This window comes from Pundamilia nyererei, unplaced genomic scaffold (assembly GCF_000239375.1).
Source record: "Pundamilia nyererei isolate P.nyererei 1_Seehausen unplaced genomic scaffold, PunNye1.0 scaffold00056, whole genome shotgun sequence".
NCBI lineage: Eukaryota > Metazoa > Chordata > Actinopteri > Cichliformes > Cichlidae > Pundamilia > Pundamilia nyererei.
In genome coordinates, this window is record NW_005187457.1 from 918,016 (window position 1) to 939,598 (window position 21,583).

A 21,583-nucleotide genomic window follows, 5' to 3' on the forward strand; every position below is an offset into this window, starting at 1 on the left:
GAACCCAGGGATTCAGAAACAGGCCTTCACTGTAATGGTTCAGAACAATAATAATCTTTATCTTGCTTGTGCTTGAGTTTGTTCCTGGAAAATGAATAGAACTACAGCTGAATAGCACTAAAATAATTCCATTACAGTTACATTAATGATTGAGTGTTTAGATACAAAAATACAGATTTTTTTTTATGCATGTTGTCCTTGCTTTTCATTGGGACAACTTAGTCATCTGTATGATTATTTAGATTCCTGGATTTATATAGTTAAACTTGGAGTATAGTAGATATCAGTGTTAGCTGTGGTCTATTTTCTTCCATGTTCCCGATGTGGGGTGTTTTTGTGTCGACACATGATGTAATGAAAAGTAGCACAAATGATGTAACGAGAAGAAATGCCCATACACATGCATCAGTCAGTCACATTACAATCACATTACTAAAATGGTTTAAGTCGTTCTAGTTCCTCCAAAAACTGGAGCCTCTACTGTACTCTACTGTAGAGCATTCCTACATTCAGGAATCTGGAACAATTAATACATCCATCTGTTAAAGTTAAAGTAAATGTTTCACTAATTTCGGTTTTATTTTTGAATTGCAGTACTGCAGAGGACCACCAGGTGTCTGTAGAGTAATAGAGATGTATCCTATTTTAAAGACTCAGATCTCAAATGTAGATTACAGACTTAATGGTTTTACTTGGTCTTCATTCTCTCAGTAACAGGTCATGCCACTTGCCCACAGCCACATGTAAATACACCAATTTTGCTGTGTCTTCTTTTAGTCTATTTTAACACACAAGCACACACACACACCACATGCACACATGCACACAGGCTCTTTTGAATTATTCTGTTCAACATAGGGTTTATTTGCCCCAATAAACAAGAACAGAACAAAACTTACTATCTAAAGTGAAAGCAGAAAAAACAACCTTACTGGGATTCAAGACAGGAAAAAATATACACATTTCAAGCTAGCTTAATCTGCTACAAGTGATAAAACGTAAAGCATTTCTTATTGCAAGCCACTGACAACATGCCACATGCGCTACATACCTAGCATGGTCTTCTCTCTAAACAGCCTCACCTACACGCTGCAGATGCTTTTACTGATGATGAACTTATGTTGCTTACAGCATGTCTGTATTTGTGTCTGGCAGTAAAGGGGAGGCAGCAGCTATAGAGACAGAACTACTGAGGGACTACAGGTTTGGACAACAGCAGCTGATAGAGATCTGGGGACAAGCATGCGCCCTCGCCATCACTAAGGTTAGTGTATCTCCCATCTTTCAGATAAACTGTGTTGTTCTGTTTCTCTTTTTATATACAACTAATTCTCAGTTCAGCCACTTCAGCCGACTTGTTACTTACCTGCCTAGCCCATCACTCCACCATCATTGCCTGTGCCTGGGCGAGACGGACTGGTAATTCTAAATTGACTGTAGACAAAGTGCTGTGTGAACATATGGTGACTTATAATCTTAAGTGCATTCACTGACTAGAAAACTGCTACGTAAATTACATTAGTGTATGCATGCATTACTCACACATGAGTGCACTGCATCTGTGAATTTCAGGTGATAGTGTCTCAAATTGAACATGGCTGACACTTCAATACTCATGAACATATAATGTGGTGGTCACTTCCTTTCTGCAGGACAACCATGACATTAACTATTCAGGATGAAAAATCCACAGTGGGACCCACTCAGTTTTTTTGCCTGTTATTATGAGTTTCTCTAACACCAAGATATTCTTTGTACTTCCAGTGGCTGTGCTTGCAAATGCACTCATGCACTCTCAAAGTCTGCACACACTCAAAAAAAAGCATAGATTTGAAAGGTTTGAAACACTGCATTTTTCTTCCTTTTTTCCCCCTCATTGCTTGTTGCCTTCACTTTACTAGAAGTATAAGTCAAAACAACAGCATGAGCCATCTATCGCTATCCAGCCGTCTCAATCAGACTAAGCATCCAAATTTCCGTGGGTGTGGATCCATCCAGTCTATCTTAATTTATTGTTGTGAATGAAAGCGGTGACAAGAAACATATTTCCAGTCAGTTGTTTTTGCAGTTCTCTTTTTAATGTGAAATTAACATTTAATCTGCTGTTGTGCTTTCAAAAAGCTTATTTCTTTGGACCATTACACCAGAGGGATCAAACACAGGGCAGTGGTTATTAACTGTGGAAATTTTGTGTGTGTTGTATTTAAATTTTCCTGCGTTTTAGCAGCACCTACAATCTGTTCCATATAACTAGCATTTCAATCTTATTGTTCAATTTTTATTTAATATGGGTGTTTTCTTTGCACTTTAGTGAAAATGGCAAAACTGCAAACATTTAATGACCATTTAAAAGTATCAAAGCTGTTTTTTTCTTTCTCCTCACAAGTTTTGCAGGGATTAGCTCAAATCCAATTAAAACTTTCTTTGAGAAAGTTTTTCTTCAAATTCACACTTTTTTTTTTCCGTAAAACTGTTCAAACCAAAGTATGTCATGCAAATTTGTCCAATTACAGAACTTTTTGAGTGTCATATTGCGGCTGTGTGCAGGCAGGATGAGGACCCAATCGCAAACTCACAGAGGCAGGAATGAACTCAAAATTCACAGCTTTATTGTGAGAGCAAAACCATACAAACTAAACTGGGCAACTATTACAGTACAGAGAGAAACACATGGCCATGAATGAGGGAGAACGCGACACAGAACTGAGAGAGACGCGTACATAAATACACAGAGGGTTAACGAGGGAAGTAGGAGCACACGGGGAACACAGGTGACACTGATAATCATAACGAGACACGGCAGGAATAAACGCAACACTGACGGGAGACTGTCAAAGTAAAACAGGAAGTACACAGAGGTGCAGACAGGAGGAGAGAGCGAACACGGGGAGAGCACAGACATAACGGGATGGGGAAAACATGGAATAAAACACAAGGAGGGGAGACGAGGGCTCACAGATACACAGAGGGGCACACAGGGGGTAAAGTCACAAGGGGAAATCAAATAAGGAACATCTTAACAGAACCACCTAGGAACCAAGGCATAAATAAAGAACAAAATACAAAACACACGAGAACTAAGAATGCTGGGCCAACATGGCCCAGGATCATGACATTGAGAAAAATAATCCAATCCAAAACTGCAGTTTAAAGCTCACATCCAATGACATCAGACAACTGCGGCCTCAGCAACCCAGTTTAATAACCTCTGCTGTGTCTCTCCAGCAAACCATTTCTAAAGGTCACAGATTTCAGCCCATCCTCCTCACGTTCTGTCCCTCTGCGCCTCAGTAATCACAGCAAAACTCGTGATTGTCCGAGGGGGCAGAAAGTCACAGTTGTGCGTCTTACAATTTCAAATTTTGCATGAACATTCATAGAAAATGTTTGATTACTGTGTGGAGGAAATGTTCCAAGTGACATTTGCTTCCAAAAATGTAAGCAGCTCACCTCGGGTGGCACAACACCTGAGCTCACCCAGTGGCACTGCTCCGTTTACCAAACCACGCCGGTCCAGAACCGCAACTTTTCAGCTCTGGTGCGGCTGCAGTTTCTTCTTGCTGTGATCTGGACTCTGTCAAGCGAAGAGTGTGTATGTGTGTGTCGGTTGAGAGCTGTTAGGAACACATGTGGTTCCCTTTGACCAGACCGCTGACTTGGTTTAATGCCACGCTGGTTTCCTCAGTGGGCTCTTCAGCAGGCTGATGGATAAGAGTCTGAGCTACAAGACATATGAAACCCTGCTTTGCTGTCAGGAGGAAGGATGACAAGAAAAAGAAACAAGAAGAGAAAGACAAAAGGAAATAAAAAAACAAACAAGCAAAAGCACAAAAGAGTAGTTTACAGGAAGTTACACATCGATAAAGTGGGGCATTATGCTTACAAGAGGCAACATTACCTCAGTGAGACACCTTTGATATCCCCCTTCAAAACAAGAAAAGAACAGAAGCGGGAACAAGAAAAGTGAACGCTGAGTGGCAGAGTGGCAACATCAGTCAGAGGTGGAGGTTTAGTATTCTCCCCTCATAGTGTGTGATTAAACCCACCACATCCACTTCCCGACTATTACCATTAGCTGTCACTGGCCCCGTGCCTGGCCCTCCACCACCAGCCCCCCAACAGCAAAGCCATACTAGACAAACATGGTCTGGATGGGGTGTCTCACTGCTGCCCACAGCCGCCAGCAGCACGCTACCGCGTACATGACATCACTGCTATTTAAAGAAAATTACAGTCGAAGGAGATGCAGACAGTCTGATTTTAGTGATTACCTTGCTGGCCTACTGCTGCTGGCTTCCAAATATACCACACAAACAGGCATATGCTTCCTCACACACACACCTACACCTTGCCAGATAGATTATAGGTTTTCTGTAAGTAATCCCCTTACTGTTCCAACAGCAGCAACCACCAGGTCCAGACTGTGTGTGTCTGCGTGTGTGTGTGCCTCTTTCTGTATCAGGCTGAGACTTTTCAACACCTGAGTGGAGACAGGAGACATTTTTGTTGCCACACAGCAATAAATTAGTCTAGGCTATAGTTTGGAGTAGCCCCTGGACTTTGGTTTGGTCTTCTAGTACAAATATTAAAGGTAACATTTTCTGGATATGTGAGTATATTTGTGTTTTTAGGAGCCTGATAATGTTTTCTCAGGCTCAGTGTGTGTTTCAGGTTGATTGGAGGTGAAGGCTCATGTGCCTTTTACATTTAATCCAAAGAAGTATACCCTTAGAGACGTTATTACAATCAAGACGGGTATATTTTCTATATTTGGTGTGTGTTTGTGTGAGCATGGGAGGGGGGGACGGGGGGTCGTAAAATCGCTTAGCTACTCTTGTGACCTTTCGTTCCAAGTTTGCCCCTTTGTTTAGTATCAAAAGTTTACCGAAACCTTAAAATGTACATTTGTTACAGATGTTTATTTAGACTTGTACCAAAGTATTTAGACGCTTTAAACAAAGAAGCACAGCTATCATCATAGCTGCCTATAAATCCATTCAAAATCCATCAGAAACACTCAAATATTGGGTCAGACTGGGAAGCTTGATTTAATATGATAATTAAAGTAGTTGTGAAATTTCATATTTATGGGAAAATTGCTCTAACAGAACCTCATTTTTTCTTCTAAACTAATAAAAAAACACAATCAGCAGTACTGACCTCATGATACAGCATGCTTTGTGTCCCTTCTCTTCCTAATTTCTTTCATTTATTACGTTTTAGTATCACATATTGTGGAATATTAAGCATTCTCAGTAAGATTACACACATTTTTCATAATGCAAAATTCCCTGCCTGAATTGATCTGGCCTGATCCCTTTATAGCTGCTCACCGTCAAGAGAGTATCTCTAATGGTTTCACCAGAAGCAAGACTGAGCCTCCCGATGGTCCTCAACATTTATAGAAAAATGTCATTAAACCTTCTCATGTGAATTTGTTAAAACAAGCAGAAAAAAAGAGTTGTGTAGCGTGAGGAAGACACAGGATGGCCAAGTAATTATGGGCTGGCTGGTTTTGTTCCACGCAGGAAATCCATTTAAAAATCTGTGATTTATGATTATTGTGTTTTTGGCCATTTGGGGGAGGCATTCATATGCTGTTGTAGTTCTCACCACCACTTTAAGTATATGCTCGGTTTCCCTTTTTACAAACAATTTACCTTCATAAACGCTACACAGTTTACATGTTGGGAGCTAACTTTGTCTGCTTGACACTTGACACGAAGCAAGTAGCAAACAGTAGGTTTCCCGAATATAGCTGCCTGCTGCAGCTTGGGAAAGGGCCGAGTTGTGGGCTCAAAAACTACAACAGAGATCCAGGAAAACTAAAACACTCTTGGTATATCTGAGAGAAACTGCAGAGTTGTATTTTAACTCTATGTAGTACAACTTGCATACAAATACCGGTTGGTTCATCTCATTAAATAAGGAGACACAAGACACTGGCTGACTTTGCTCTCCTCTACCTTTTAATCCTATCAATCATTACCTTCTTTCTTCTTGTTAATATGAACTGTGTGGCCCTCAGCAGCTGTAACAGCCTGTCCTCCATCTCATTGATCCTGTGTTATGATTTCTCAGTCGAGCTGTTACGATAGAGATAATGACTGCTGTCTCTCTTCTCCTGGATTCATCGCTCTACCTAATGCACTCTGAGTCTTGTTGTATCCAATTATCCAATGTGGAGAACTGCCTGTCTCTCCATTTGAACTTTCTCCTGCCTGGAATACATTAGTGAGAGTGGAACTAAATGGGTTTTATGCACAGTGGAAGAATTTTGGCCTACTTGAAGTTCATCTCCAATGTTTGGAGGCCCATCACGGCAAAAAGGTTGATCTTTCATGATAACAATAAATAATTGTAGGGTGCAATAAAATATTCACAGGGAGCCAAAAACTTATGGTATAATTGTTTCTCAAATACAAGGTAGAGAGAAAACTCTAAAAGAGTAAGCCTATGAGTACATTATGGTGTATAAAGGTGTAATTATGGTACAGTAATGGTAAAATTATTAGATGACACAGCATTTTACAGATATATATTTAAAGAACTGCCTTTTAATAATAATAGGTTGAGTTATCACTGTATCACTACACCCAGTAATAATTGGTTTATTATACTCATTCTAATATAACTCTTATTTTACAGCATCTATCAGTTCTATTAATACATCACTTTATATGTGCCCTGTAATTATGAAACACTTGAACTGTAATTTGTAGGTTATGATCTGAACATTACTATGAACTATAGTCATAAACTATTTATCGCAGTGATAAAACTTGGCTAACAAATTGTGTTCTGACACACATTTATTGGGCTCTAATTGGACAGGACATGAACTCAAATGTTCCTCATATTCAGCTTGTTCTGGTTCATGAAGTCATGCTGTAACCTTTATAATAATGAATAATAATTCCTGTGTAATGCCACAATGCAGAAACTCTTCTATACCCCCACCTAACATTGTTAGCAGTAGCTAACAGTCTGTATATTATTGTGGCATTGATTTTGACGCTGTGAATAATCTGTGGGAAAAGAAACCACAGACAGGGAGTGCATACACACAGACACAAACACTCACTCACACAGTCACACAGCACTGTTTATGTGGAGATGGAAGATTAACCAATCATGATGACAGTTCTGCAGGCGAATACCTGTCTCGTTTAAGAAGGTGCAGGATGATTTACAAGGGAATGTGTGGCCAGTAAAAGAGACAGATGCCAGCAGCTCGCTGTAACCAGGATGCAGACAGAAAGTGTGTTATATATAAATATATATGGAAGCATCCCGTGGTGAGGACACTGGGATTTTTTCCACTGTAGTTATTTTAATGAGATTGGACCTTTTCTCATAGACACAAGAGACAGGGGAGCCGGTGCCATTTCCACCCTCGTCTGGCATCCCAGGCACTCAGAGTATGATGGAGAGGCTGAGGTGAGGATCGGATAACCTGGACTGAATAAGAAGCCTAAGTTGGAGGGATGATAAAGAATATTGCCAAGAATTTATCTTCCTCTCCCTGTCGCTATTGTTCTCTATCAATAACCTCTTCTATCCACCTCGTCTTATTGCGGTGCTTTCCCTCAATCATCAGCTCATAATCTATTTCTAATGCTTTCTCTCTCTCTCTCTGTTTTATTGTCTCTCCACCAGGCCTACCCTCTTGGCTCTTTAACAAAGAAGCAGCCAACAGTGCTGGTGATCTGTGGTCCAGATCAAAATGGTTCTATTGGGCTGGTGTGTGCCCGACACCTGCGCATGTTTGTAAGTAACCTAGGAGGTACACTAAGGCAGGAGTTATATTCAGCAACATGACATGTTTGGGACATTAGGGAACTTACTGAGCCATTCAGACAATACAAAAAGCTAATCTTGCAAATGATTACATCATGACTAACAGGGGATCCCATATACAGGCCCACAGCACTTTACAGAATTTCATTTCAGCTCCTGTAAATGGCTGCAAGCAGTTATCCCATTACCCTCCCTGCAAGAGCTCTCAGACAGTCATGATATCATTGTATTGTTACTCTCGTTAAAGCCGTCTTGCGCCTTGCTTCCGCAGCCACGATGTGATGTCATGACCATGATGTCTGCAGCTTAGGCCACATACTGACTGACATTACAAATTATTCTTCAAGGAGCTATCCATCTTCACTGACCCCGCTGCAGATCACAGCTTTGAACATCCTTTATTCTGAGTACATGGTGCTGTGGTCAGTCCCGGTCTATGATTTTATTACAAGGGAAATTTTGGATATGTGTTTTTGGGATCTTTGGCTTTGAATGGAATGCATCTATACACTTTACCATATGTGTCTGACTTACTAGATTTACAGCACATCGATAGTTCTGATTAAAACCACGTTTTCTTTATTTAAGAAGCCCAATCTCTATCTTCCTTCACCTCCCACTCTGTCTTTTTTTCTCAAGGCCAAGAACAAGGCCAGAGGTTAGCTTTGAGAAGATATAGTTTGCCCTGGAATTCCAGAAATGAATAAGAAATGTTTCTGTAACTTAACTTAAGGATTTGGGTATTGATTCCCTGCTTTAAGTATATTGGGTGTGGGGTATTATTATGTCTGCTTGTGTATCCTTTTTCCCCCTAATGTTTTTACCTTCTGTGTCCATAATTTCTGGTATATTTTTTCCCCTTTTCCCCAAAGTGAAACATTTACTTCGTATTGAAAAGTGCTGCATAAATAAAATTTTATTATTATTATTTTTAAAGAGTCTGCACACTGCACCAGCCTGATTTGGGACCACACTTGTCTGAGCTTGCTCTAACTTGAGAAACTCGAATACTTTCTTTGGACTGTGAAGCGCTCTCTCGGTTTAAGACTGTATGTTTTTCATGGTGTGATGTGATCCCTGTCAGCAGGATGACATGCAAGTATACACACGAGACACACATTTTAATACATACACACACAGACACTCATGCACAGCCACAAACTCTGATGCAGAGCTGTGAATGTGATTAGACAGAGCAGAGAAATGAATGATCATTTGCAGGAGAACAGTCCAGCTTGCTTCCCACGTCACTCCAAGACAGCCATGTTAACAAAAACAGGTTGTGTCTGAATCTGTTATGGATTCTTTAATATTTTCCGCAATGCCACATACCTGAGAGCACAAATATTCCTTGACCAAAGCCAGTATTTGATGAGGATAAACAACAACTACAGTGGTCATTACTTCTGGTGCACTGCTCATATTAAAACAGGTGGACATCAAGTTAGGTTTGGCTCAGTTCATATGCTCTGAGGCATTCACTGCATGGAAACTTGTGCCATTAGTTACAGTAAACTAAAATACAAACTACTATTTTGCTTAGCAGTTTTGTTGCCTTTATTAACTCTGGGCAATTACAGTTCAGGTAAATTTAACATTCAAAGTAACATTTGAGACATTTCTTTGAAGTTTTTGCAGGTCTCCTTTTTTTAAATTTTCTACTTTTTAAAAATTTTTTTATTAAAGGGGACATGTTATGCTTCTAACATATATACCTATTACAGTCTTTACTGTTCATCAAAATGAGGTCAGTGCGTGTTAAAGCAATCTATCCAAGCTGAAGACCGCTGTGAATGCTTGTTTTGTTTACCAAAGATTTCCTCTTCTCTTGTGTGGGCTGATGTTAGCTCACCACAGATTTCTTATATGTTTAGCTCTGTCTGGCCTAAAGAGGAGGCTTACAAGAACTGGGTTGTTTTTTCACAAGCCAGGCGAACCAGGTGGCAGCCAATCATTAGATAGGTGGGGTGTTTTTAGGGTTTGGGGTAATGAAAGAAAGAAGAATTAACAATGAGCTGACCAGCTGCATAAATGACCGTTACAATCTGTACAACAGGTCCCTGGAACTGTAAGGAAATGAGGATAGCAAGTATCCTTTTAAAGATTTGAGTGTCCTGTGTTCTGCAGACCTCTTTCCTTTGTTGCTAATGGGCTGCACGTAATAAAAGAGTATTACAAGACACCGTGATCCCTCAGGGAGAGCAAGTGTAACCCTGTTAGAACTGAGCATTAACTGGAGAAAGACCCTTTTCATGCTGTGTGCTTGTTTCTGTCTCACGGCTCATTTCTCTTCAAGCTCAATGACACTGACAGTCATTTCGCACTCTCCCTTACTTTCACACATTTTGATGGCCTAACTGCTGATGAGGTCAAGGCCACCCCAGTGGTGCTGGCTAACCCCAGGAGAGACGCAGGCACTGGATTGTATTCTTCTCTGCTCTCTGGTCTGTGGTGATGATAGCAGTGATTGGTGATAATGGTGATTTATAATGGTGATTTAACTTGACAGATCACCTCCTTTGTAGGATAGCCTCAGCTAAAACAGATTTAAAAACATACTTTTACTTATTAATTTACTCATTCTTACTCTAAAAATGTATCAACATTAATAGTTCAGTTGGTATATAAAAGGCGCAGGAGGAGACAATGTTTTTGAGAAAGGGGATAATTCCACACACGAGGAAACTACTATTTTAATAATTTGAATAAATTCACCAATATCTTAACTTAAAAAACAAAAAACAAAAAACTCAGCAGCCACTTTATTAGGTACACCTTGCTAGTGTTGGTTTGGACCCCTTTTGATTTTTGAACTACCTTTTTTTTGTGTGCGGCACAACAACAAGGTGGTGGTAAACATTCCTCAGAGTCCATATTGGCAGGACAATATCACACAGTTGATGTAGATTTGTTGTCCACAGATCCATGATGCAAATCTCCTGCAAATGATCCCTAGTAGATCAGCAGCCCATCTGACACCACCAACCACGCCACAGTCACTTAAATCACCATTTTCCATATTCTGATGATTGGTTTGAACTTGCCTATATGCATAAATGCATTGACTCAGTGCCACGTGATTGGCTGAGTGGATATTTGTGTTAACAGCTAATTGTACCTATTAAAGCGGCCACTGACTATAGATAAAAAGTCAATTTAAAATATTACTTAAATTAAAATTATCCCTGGGAGTAATATGCTTTCTTTTGAAAGCGATTAGATTCGATTGTCAGTAGTGACTGAACAATACATACCACACATGTATGCATGTGTCTTATTACTCTAATGATGCTTAACATAAAAATTAACTTGATGAACTTACAAACACACTCAGTCAGACACTGACACTACAGACTACACTTCTGTTCCCGGGTTTTAAGATTTGTGTTTGTGACTGTGAAAAGGTCATGGATCACAGATGCTTCCTGCAGAGCATCACAGACCTTTCAGAATGCAGGGGTCTGGATTTCTACTCTACATGGCTTCCACTTCCTGAGGGTAGTATTCATTCAGAAAGCAGACTGCAGAAACCACTACTTCTGATCACCAGTCAACAATATTTTCAGTTGTACCGCACGCTAAATATACTGAAACACTATCCAAACTGAATCATGTCAGTGCTGGCTGAAACCAACATAATTAACTTTCTTCATTTCTGTGTTTTTCTCCCCTTCTTTCTGCCCTTTGTCTCTGCTGCCTCATCTGGTTCAGGAGTATGAGCCCACCATCTATCACCCTAAACGCTCCTCTCACAGTCTACATCAGGATTTCACAGTTCAATGTGAGAAGATGGACATCCCTTTCCTATCCTATCTCCCTACAGAGGTCAGCAATCCCTTTACAGGACATCACATTTTACAGAAACTTTAGCCATGCTGCTGAAAAGATTGAGTGTAAAGTTTAATTTAAAAAGAGTTTTTCAATAATTCTCTCTTTTTTTAATTTCTGAACTTTTTTTGAGACCTTTAGCTCCCTTGGGTCTTTACTGGTTGCAGGAGAGTCAGTTAATTACTGAGCTATAGAGGTTGCTCCGTTGTTTATTTTTTGTAACCTTTGGACTGAGTCCGAACACTTTCCCCTCGTTTCAAGCCTTTATGCTATGTTAACCTAATTGGCTGCATTCTCTAGACTTTTATTTAATCAGCAAGAAGGAGATGATGCAACACAGTTATGCAGTGATTAGTGGTGTTGCCTTACTGCTATATGACTGGATATTTGTGTTAACAGCTAATTGTACCTACTAAAGCGGCCACTGACTATAGATAAAAAGTCAATTTAAAATATTACTTAAATTAAAATTATCCCTGGGAGTAATATGCTTTCTTTTGAAAGCGATTAGATTAGATTGTCAGTAGTGACTGAACAATACATACCATGGTGCTCTGGTTTTGTTCTCCAAAGACATAGCGGTTGGGTTAATTACAGATCATACAAAACTGTCTGGGAAAGGCTCCAGCCTCCCCTGTTGTTCACTTTTATTAAATAAAAAGTGCAGTTTAGACGGTGGTATATTTACTTCTATATCTTTCTCATGTTTAATGAATGGTTGCATTTTATTAAACAACCTTTTCAGATGGGTTTATGATAAAATCAAATCAAACTTTTTAGCCACTACTGTGATTTTGTGCTTCATAATATTTCATAAACTGAAAATCTAATGACAGCATTGATGCAACAGACATGCAAAAGGGGTCTTTTAGTGTCCGAGCACTGATTGCAACACTACTGGATGTTCACAGTTCTGGTAGTAGAGGAAGCAGCCTTCAAAGTCTGCAAAAGGAGGAAATCACAAGTTTCCAAGTGGTTTGTTTCCCATATGGGATCTTTGTGGGTTTCGTTAACTTTGTTTTGCTTTGTTTTCTTTTGCTAATTGGTTTCAAGTTTTGCTCACATTTCACTTTTCATACACTTCTGCATAACATTTGCCCTTCATTTCGGAAAATTTTGGATCCTCTGAGACAACATTGGGTTTGAGATAATCTGTCAGTCTGGGAATGACAACGGATAATAACAACTGCACAGACTGTAAACCCCACACGGGTAAATGTTTTACTCTTATACAGATTAATCTTGCCTTTAACCACTGGAAGGTGATTCCAGTGAATTGTGTACAAGAAGTAAGCTTCTCATTTTATTCATACTGAGGTATTTTCTGTTTAGGTGCAGCTTATAAACGATGCCTACAACCTAGTGATTGATGCCATGATGGGCCCAGAAGCAGACTGTGCCAACATAAAGGAGCCATACTCTGGTATTTTGGTCACCCTGAAGCAAATCAAGATTCCCATTGCTAGTGTGGATGTGCCCTCAGGTAAGTGTTAATATAAACTGTAGATATAAGTCTTGAGGCCCAAAAAATACGATGATAAATTACCCTCCAGGCAGCTCTCTCAGTTTTCCAAGTCTAGAGGCACATTTAGAGAATAACTCTTGCGCTAAAATCAGATCACTATGAGTTCATCCTACTCCATATACACTAACTGCTGAAAATGGCACAAATTTATTGAAAAGCTCCTTTCCTTAAACACATTTTTTCCAGGTTGGGATGTAGAAGAGCGAAGTCAGGATGGGATAAACCCAGAAGTTCTCATCTCACTTACAGCACCAAAGAAGTGTGCCACGAGTTTCACGGGGAAGCATTTCTTGGCCGGACGCTTCCTACCCTATGACATCCAGAAAAAATATGAGCTTAACCTTCCAGACTTCCCTGGCACAGACTGTCTCGTAGAATTGTAACATGTGGAACCACAAGAGCCCATGTTGACCACTCCTGATTTTGAAAAGAAACAACTGATCTATTCTTTTGTTTTGTATTTTATAGACTATCGGTGTGATTTAATGTTGACATCTCAGCTGTGTAGATCAGGCTATGCATTAGCCAGATGTGCTGTTGAGCTACAGTAGGAAGATTCATATATAGAAACTGTGGTTTGAGTCATGTCTATTTAGGGTATGGCATGAGGAGTTTTGTGTCAGTCTACTTGTAAAAGGTGTAGCATTGCACTGTTTTCTGATTACTTTGCAAAACAAATGTCTTTCTCGAGGCTCAGCAGAGGAAGGTGAGATTTCTATTGTGCCAATCTAAGGAATGTTTTAATGTTCTGATACTTTTTCATTCTTATGCTTGACTTTCTACTGAGGTGTGCTGCTGAGACACACTGGTGTAGGTTGGTAATTACATTTTTCAGATGTGTTGTTGATTTGTGTGGTCAGGCTGCACTTTTGCATAACCTTTGTTTCAGTTACCTCATTTGCTTTTTGTTGTCCAATAAAAAACAAAGAACTAATTTCAAAGAAGTGTTCAATTTCTGGTGTTTTGCTTTTCTTCACTTTAAATGGCACTGACAGCTTGTCTTAAAAAAAATAAAATCATGAAACGATCAGGGCTCCAGATGGATAAAAGCTGCACCAATCAGCACTTTTTATAACGTCAATATCAAATAACTATGCAATGTGAAAAAAATCATTTGTAATGACAAAATAACTGAAAAATTACAAACAACTCGCCGTTTACGCCAGCTTGATGTGATCTTTTGGTTTATTCTGATTCATTGTTTTGGTTTTCAGGTCTACTGATCTGTTCTCATTAACTATGGTTCCAGCTTCAGTGGGCAGCTGTTTTCAGTAAATAAGATCTAATAGAAACCCAGTGAATGCCAGCTTCCCAACCCCAACAACAAACGGACCTAGGTTGCAACCAGCTGGTGAATACATTACGTTTTTTTAGTAGTATTTCTCAGGACTTTTTATGAAATTAAGAATTGAAGCCAAAATTATGAGAGAATATTGGACAAACTTGACTCATTTGACAGCAGCAAAAATACCTCAAATGTCATTCTTTTAGTCTGAAATTGGATGGGTTTTCCAGAAGTGATCCAGAGCACACAAAACCAAAAGTATTTTACATTTTTATACTGATATACATATATCTATTCAGATGGATTTAATGTGCCATGTCTCAGTGTAGTTTTTATGGCACAGTGATGTCAAAGTTCAAGGGGGACCTTGACACTGTCACGAGAACTGTCTGTGTTCTCACCACATGGTCATGGTCACCTGCTGATCTTTGAATGGTCCTTGGAGAATCTCAAAACAGTGAATTAGAACCACAGCATAGCTTTGGTAATGCAAGCTGCACATACGGAACAGAGGTTAAACAGAGGTCAGAGAATGAATGAGTACAGTGCATTGGCACCTGCAATGCAACAAATAATGTAAAAATAAAAAAATCGGAATCATTTATTGTGAGATATAAATATTATAAAGGCATCTGAGCTGCCATTAGCTTAGATGTAAAGTTATTAATCTATTAACTTATGTTTGACAGGCAATTTACACCTTTTAAATCAGTAGTTTAACATTCAGTATGGACATTTATTTCCATACTTGAAATATATTAATTAATTTCATTGATTAATGTCTTTAATAGGGTCAAAACTGACTGAAAAGGCATGAAATATAAACAGTATGTAAGGGTAAACGCATTACCTTACCAGAAACTGGAGTCTAAAATAATTTTAATGATGTTTTTAACTACATGCCAACATCAATATTAATGTTTTATAAGCTGAATAAGTCCAAGTCCAGCTTGTGCCAGAAAACTAAATGATGATGGCTTTAAAGAAACATAGACAACATACATTTCCATCTTGGTATTCTAGCTAATATACTGTATACCCATACTAAAGTAATTTTGCTTCATTTATTACCTTTGATCTTCAAGAAATGCCCTTCAGTGTCAGGACAGCTGCCAAAATAGACTTGAACGCTGCCTGTTCTGTTAAAAGCATCCAGGCCACCAAGCTATGTAATGTGCACTTCTCATGCGATTATTGCCGGGCATCTTAGGTGTGCACACACTGTTACATCTGTTTATGGATTCCAAACTGGATTTGATTTGGTAATGAAACCCACAAAGAGGTGTCATCAGGCTATAATTCGCTGTAGAGGAAGATCCCTCATTACTAAGCTCAAGGTTGTGGCCTTCAGTGATGCTACAACTGCTGTGCTGTTTATAAATGAAGTAATGTGTATATGTATGGAGTGCATATGTTGCACCCTCAGAGAGACATGACTCCATTCTCCTTTTTTTGCAACTTTATTCTCCTCAGTTCAGGTTTGGAGTTTACAGGCAGCATAGCATATAATCAGCAAAACATCGCTCCCACATCTCAGACACTGTTTGTTTTTCTACGCTTACTGATGACATCACACGTCTGAACTCTGACCTCCTGGAGGTCACATTTTGGACACATTTCTAGTTAATGTTTGTGGTTTAGTCCAAAAACAAAACACAATTAAATAAGAATAGTCTTTAAAGATTTTCCCAACAATTCAGAAAAATGTAAGTTTTATAACTACTTTTAGAGCGCAACACATACTAATTCACTAATGCCCAGTGTGGGTGCACATGTGTGAGTGGGTGTAGAAAGTCAGTGAAAAGGAATGTTGATTCATTTCTTCTTTGCTCCGTGGTATTAAATCTGTCAGAGGCAAACTGAAAAACGTTGTAGAAATATGTCTCGGTTCTCAGCAGCCGTCCCTTTCATGCCTGTCCAATCGCTGTCAGGGAACAAGACTTGTTGCCACTCTGTCTTTTGTGCTTTTCATTAAAGTGGCGGTGTAATGAGCTTTAGTGTCATCAGTGGCCTGGAGAAATGAACAGTCATAACTGACACTAGCACTTGTTTGTAAGAGTCAGCGAGATAAAATCACACATGGGTAAGAAATGTAGGCCAAAAAAACCAAAAAAAACCCCAAAAAACAATTTAGGGAGCAGCAACAAATAAGAAACATAAATCCAGACTGTCTATGGCATAAAAAATTAAAGAAACTAAAGGATCTGCCTCTGAAAGGACTCCAGCACCTTTTCATGATGATAACTATCATCTTTAAGGAGAGAGAATCATTGACTATTTCTTAGATTCAAAACATCTTGAAAAATCTTACCTTTAGCTACGTGGTACTGTAGAAAAGTATTGAGTCACAACTCATTTCTTTATATATCATGCTAGGGAAATGGTGAAATATGTGTAGAGATTTACTGAATCGTGTGCAAACGAACACAGAAATACAGCATATAAGGCAAAAACAGAGTTTGTACAGTTTTAATGAGCTTGAAAGCCAATCTTTGGTATGACCACCTTTATAAAGCAACTCAGCGTAAACTCTCTTGGGAAAAGCTTTCGTTTCATTAGTTAGTATTCAGGAATAATTCTCTAGGCTTCTTCAAATGCATTCAAAGCTCTCCTGTGGTTTTTTTTTTCTTTTAGTTTTGTCCTCTGTCAAGAGTATCCCACAGTGCTTCAGGAATATTAAGGGCCAGGCTTTGTAAATATATTTGGACCAAAAGTTTAAAATTTGGATTCATTGCTCCATCACACCAATTGCAAGTCCAGTTCTTTTGTACCGGTTTGCCTCATTAAGAATAGCTTCTTCACAGACACCCTTCCACTGAAAGCATTTTTGGTAATGTTTCAGTGACCAGTAGCCTGATTATACATCTCTCAGGCCTTTTGTCAGGCCTACTGGATTTCTTTCCTATTTCTTAAGGACACAACTGTGTGCTAAGTAGCTTAACAAACAAAAACCTTTATTCTGGAACTGTTCAAGTACAAAGACTGGACTCAAAATGAAGGAAAAAGCAGCCAATGTCCAAAGAAAAACTTTGAAAGAACTTTAGAAAGCCTGGAGAACAATTCCTCAATCTCCTGTTGACCACTTTAAAAACGTACAAAAAAGTCTGGCTCCTTGGAAAGAAAAGAAATTAGGGATGAGTATGAGTGCTATAAACAACAGTAAACTACAAGCAAAACAACACAAAACAGCTTGAGTAAATATAGAATAAAAATGCATTTCTTAATGTTTCTTCGTGACAGAACTGAGAACTCATGGGAATCTATTTCCTAAATATTGTCTTGTTGAACAGTAATCCACATGCAATGGTGGAAAATGAGTCTTTACCTCATTAAGAAGTATTTCATACTTCAGCTGTCTGAGATGGAGCTGGTGCTGGTACTCCACTGGTTGCCAGCCCATGGGGCAGGCCTGTCTAACAGGTCACAAGAAAAATGTGGGGGGCCACTGGATGATTAATGAGAGAGGAAAGAAGGAAAAACAAAGTTCTGATACACAAATCTGTATTTATTCTGTGGACTTGTTTGTTTGGTGGAGCTGCTAACAGCTCATCTGACATATGAAACCTTACGATCCTTTTAGCCAGTTTCATTTGCCAGGGAGCTAAGGGTGAAGGTGGGTGGCTGGTGCAGTTGGGAGGTTCAGGAAACACTGGTGCTTTCTTTAGGAGTGCATTGTATTTTGTATCATTTTAACAGGAAACTCTTAATGTGAAAAGTAACTGATAATAAGATTAGTAGTAAAAGCACATTTTTCTAGGTTTCAGAATTGAACCTAAACATAAATCTCATTACTTTTCAGCCAATTAACCGAACTTAGCTTTAGTCCTTATCAAGATGCAGACAGGGACTCTGGAGACTTTTTAACACCTTTTTAAAAGTTTTAACCCAGTGGGATGTTTAAACAGTTCAGCCTAATTAGTGTATTTAATTTCCATTGCTTTTATGAGGATCTTTACTAAATAAAACACTTCACATCCTGTAAACGAGTCCAAGTACATTGCACCTCATAAGCATGTCTCGTGTCTGCGCTCTGAGGACTTTCCTGAATGGCATGCCATATGACGCCACTTCCACTCTTTGGCAGTGCATCACCCAGCAATCAGCAACTGCTAAAGAGTTACAAAACTGAACCAGAAGTTGAACCCGAGGGAGAGCAGCATCTGGCACTGTCCCGTGTCTGCTGGTAAGACAAAGGTAACACAGATTGGGAGGGGGGCCAGCGAAGGACATGACAATTTACAGAAGATGATTATAACTGTCATCCCTTGTTTATAAACACAGTCTTGAATTATTATTGCAAATCACAAGGAAATGTATTGTGTCAGCTAGACGTTCATATTTTAAATGCCTTTTAAAAAAAGCAAGAGAAAAAATAAAAATAGATTTTTCAATCATCCGGAATTAAAGTTCTAAAATTCTTTGCTTGACAAGACACACGTAGAAACTAGAATAGAGATTTAAAGATGGAAACACACACGTGAAGCCACACACCTGTTGTGTTGCTAAATGTGTATTCGCTGGTGCAATAGGGTGGAGGGGGGTTACAAATCAATGTAACTCTTGAGTTAAACAAATGCAAGTAATGCTTTAAATAAGCCACAAATAGTGAAAAAAAAAGCTAAGAAGAACAGGAAAGCACCCTCTTACTTTCAGTAACCACAGGCACATGTACACATTTGCCTTCTCTTTCCTTGCGTGTGTGTGTGCTCCTTCCCCTCTCTTCCCCCACCATACCCTTACCTTTTTTTGGACCATGATACGGGGGACCCAGATGTTGCATTTCACTGGCCAATGGTGAGGAGAGAGGGGCTGGATTGGTGTGCAGTCCCGATGCCCCTTCTTTTAAAAACGGCTGAGCTCCTGTCTCCAGCTCAGTAACTCAACTCACACGAAGGAGCAGAGGCAAGAGTTTGCCCAAACAACAGCCTCAGTCACACCTGAGGACCTGAAGTAGCTACGCTCAGCTGAGAGCTGAATTAGTTCGTATCGATGCTGTAGAGAATCGCCAGCACAATGTTGGGATTAAATAAAGTGGCGCTGCTGCTGTCTTTCCTGGCCTCGGTGGCTCTGAGCCAAGGTAGGTGAAGATTGATGATTGAACTGCTAATATATTATTATCATGTCAGAATGACACAATCCCAAGAAATTGTTGTAACTACAGATTTGCCAACAAAATGATGCTCGTGAAACTGCAAATGTTGAAAATGAACCTTGAGCAATTTTCAGTTTTCAGTTCATAATCACACAAGAAAGAGGGCCAGTTTATGAGTATTAACACATGTGCCGCACAACTGACAGTAACTGTAGAGTTTCCCAAGTTGACGGCATTTCCCTAAGGATGTCAGAGCGGGATGTTGAAAGAATTTAGACAAATGTCTGAAGATGAGCTCATATGATAAGAGTAGTGCATGATTAGTGTCTGTGTACTTGGATTACTTACATTGTTGGGACATTAATCTGTGTTCAAAGTCAGCCTACTCCCTTCTGGGGATGTGAAGTCATAAAGTCCGTATTGTAAATCACAAAATGTTGTGAAAGAAGATGTGGTTTGAGGTTAGGTTTAGGAAAGTAGAAATACTTTTTACGGGGATAATAAGTCTCTGGCAATGTAAAACTAAGTCAAAGTAACATCCTTTGAAGCGATGGAAACGTGCGATAAGACTGCCTTATTACCTCTTTATCTTGAAATCTCGAATCTAAAGCCATATGCATGTTTCTCCTGCACTTTTAATAACACAAAGGAGTTGGATGGAGATGGAGTGGGATGTTAAGGAGAAGAGGTCGTGAAAACTGTCCCTGCAGTGTCGTTTAATCACAAAACAACAACAATTTCACAGTAGCCGCAACTAGCAGCAAACGGAAGCCCTGCTTTATGAAAATTGTGTCCAGCTTTTATTACTTGACCAAGATCCAGTTCAAAATTACAGCTTTTTTTGCACTATTTTGTCTAATGTAGCTCCCGGTTTTTAATGCTGGTTAAGTGTTGTTTATCTGCAGACATTAGCACAACACAGTTTCTTCCAGATGAGATTAGAAGTTCTTCCCAGCAAACTTCACTCTTATCGTCCACTGAAAGTTTGCCATTCTTCCTGAATGACACCAGTAGCAGCACTTTTTCCAGAGCTGTCACTTTCTGTTCGCCTTACAGCTGCTTCACATTAGGTTTTTCTCTCCTTTTTCCAAAGTGACGGAGCTGGCAGTTCATAAAAGCAAATGAGTGTGAATACACCTTAATAGTCTCCATGTCTTGTTGGGCTCTGAAGCCTCTGAACTGTAAATGTCTTTGTGCCATTCACTGATGAGTATATATAAAAAGATTAGAGACCAGTGAAAGTGTATGTATAAATGGTGATTCATGCTGACTCTGATTGAACAGAACACTCCAACCTTAAAAGTTTAACGCCTCATGCCACGCTCCTTTAGCAGTACATCCACATCTTGCAGTAAGGTGGTGCATTTTTGTCCTTATTTCACCCTCTAACATTGGGAGCAGTCCCTAAAGATATAAACGCAGTCACCTTGGAAACAAGGTGCAATAATCACAAACCCAGTGGCCCACTTTTCCACCTGCTTGGTTTGTGCTCGGCTTAATGACAAAATGGAATAAAAAAGAGGAATAGGAGAACAGGTAAAATTACTTTACTGCCTTCTTTTTTTTCCACCGTCACACTGGCCAGCATTTCACTCTTTCCTTTTCACTTTTGATGACCAGTTCAGCCCTCATAACTGCATTCAATCCACTGCTAAAGTAACGACTGCGTGTCTCCATCTGTCCGCTCGTCTTCATCTGCTCGCCTTTTGTTTCTAATCTGTCTCCCTCAGGTATTTCCCCACAAATACTTTCCCCACCTTTCTCCCTTCTATCTCTCCCTCAATCACACTCCCTCCTCCAAACATTCTCTCCTTGCCTTGTTTCTCAGTCACCCTCTCCACACACCTTAGAGCTTAGAGGTTTACAAGCTGTTTTTCTATTTAAAGTTGGCAGCTGCTGCTGAATGCCCAACTTAGAGGGGAAAACAGTGGTATTACCACCTTTGGGTCTAAATCTTTCTCTTCTCTTCTCTTCTCTTCTCTTCTCTTCTCTTCTCTTCTCTTCTCTTCTCTTCTCTTCTCTTCTCTTCTCTTCTCTTCTCTTCTCTTCTCTT

The 21,583-nt window shown here is 39.5% G+C and overlaps 2 protein-coding genes across 2 annotated transcripts in view; both read left to right on the forward strand.

Annotated features, from left to right (window-relative positions):
• Positions 1 to 14,094, forward strand: part of yjefn3 (YjeF N-terminal domain containing 3) — a 47,807-nt gene extending 33,713 nt beyond the window's left edge. The window contains exons 2-6 of the mRNA XM_005734005.2: positions 1,156 to 1,264; positions 7,660 to 7,770; positions 11,512 to 11,625; positions 12,961 to 13,111; positions 13,340 to 14,094. Coding sequence (XP_005734062.1) covers positions 1,156 to 1,264; positions 7,660 to 7,770; positions 11,512 to 11,625; positions 12,961 to 13,111; positions 13,340 to 13,536 — 682 coding nt within the window. The 3' untranslated portion in view covers positions 13,537 to 14,094. The remainder of the gene's footprint in view (positions 1 to 1,155; positions 1,265 to 7,659; positions 7,771 to 11,511; positions 11,626 to 12,960; positions 13,112 to 13,339) is intronic.
• A 5,237-nt stretch (positions 14,095 to 19,331) lies between these two features.
• cilp2 (cartilage intermediate layer protein 2) overlaps positions 19,332 to 21,583 on the forward strand; it is an 18,710-nt gene continuing 16,458 nt past the window's right edge. The window contains exon 1 of the mRNA XM_005734006.1: positions 19,332 to 19,515. Coding sequence (XP_005734063.1) covers positions 19,452 to 19,515 — 64 coding nt within the window. The 5' untranslated portion in view covers positions 19,332 to 19,451. The remainder of the gene's footprint in view (positions 19,516 to 21,583) is intronic.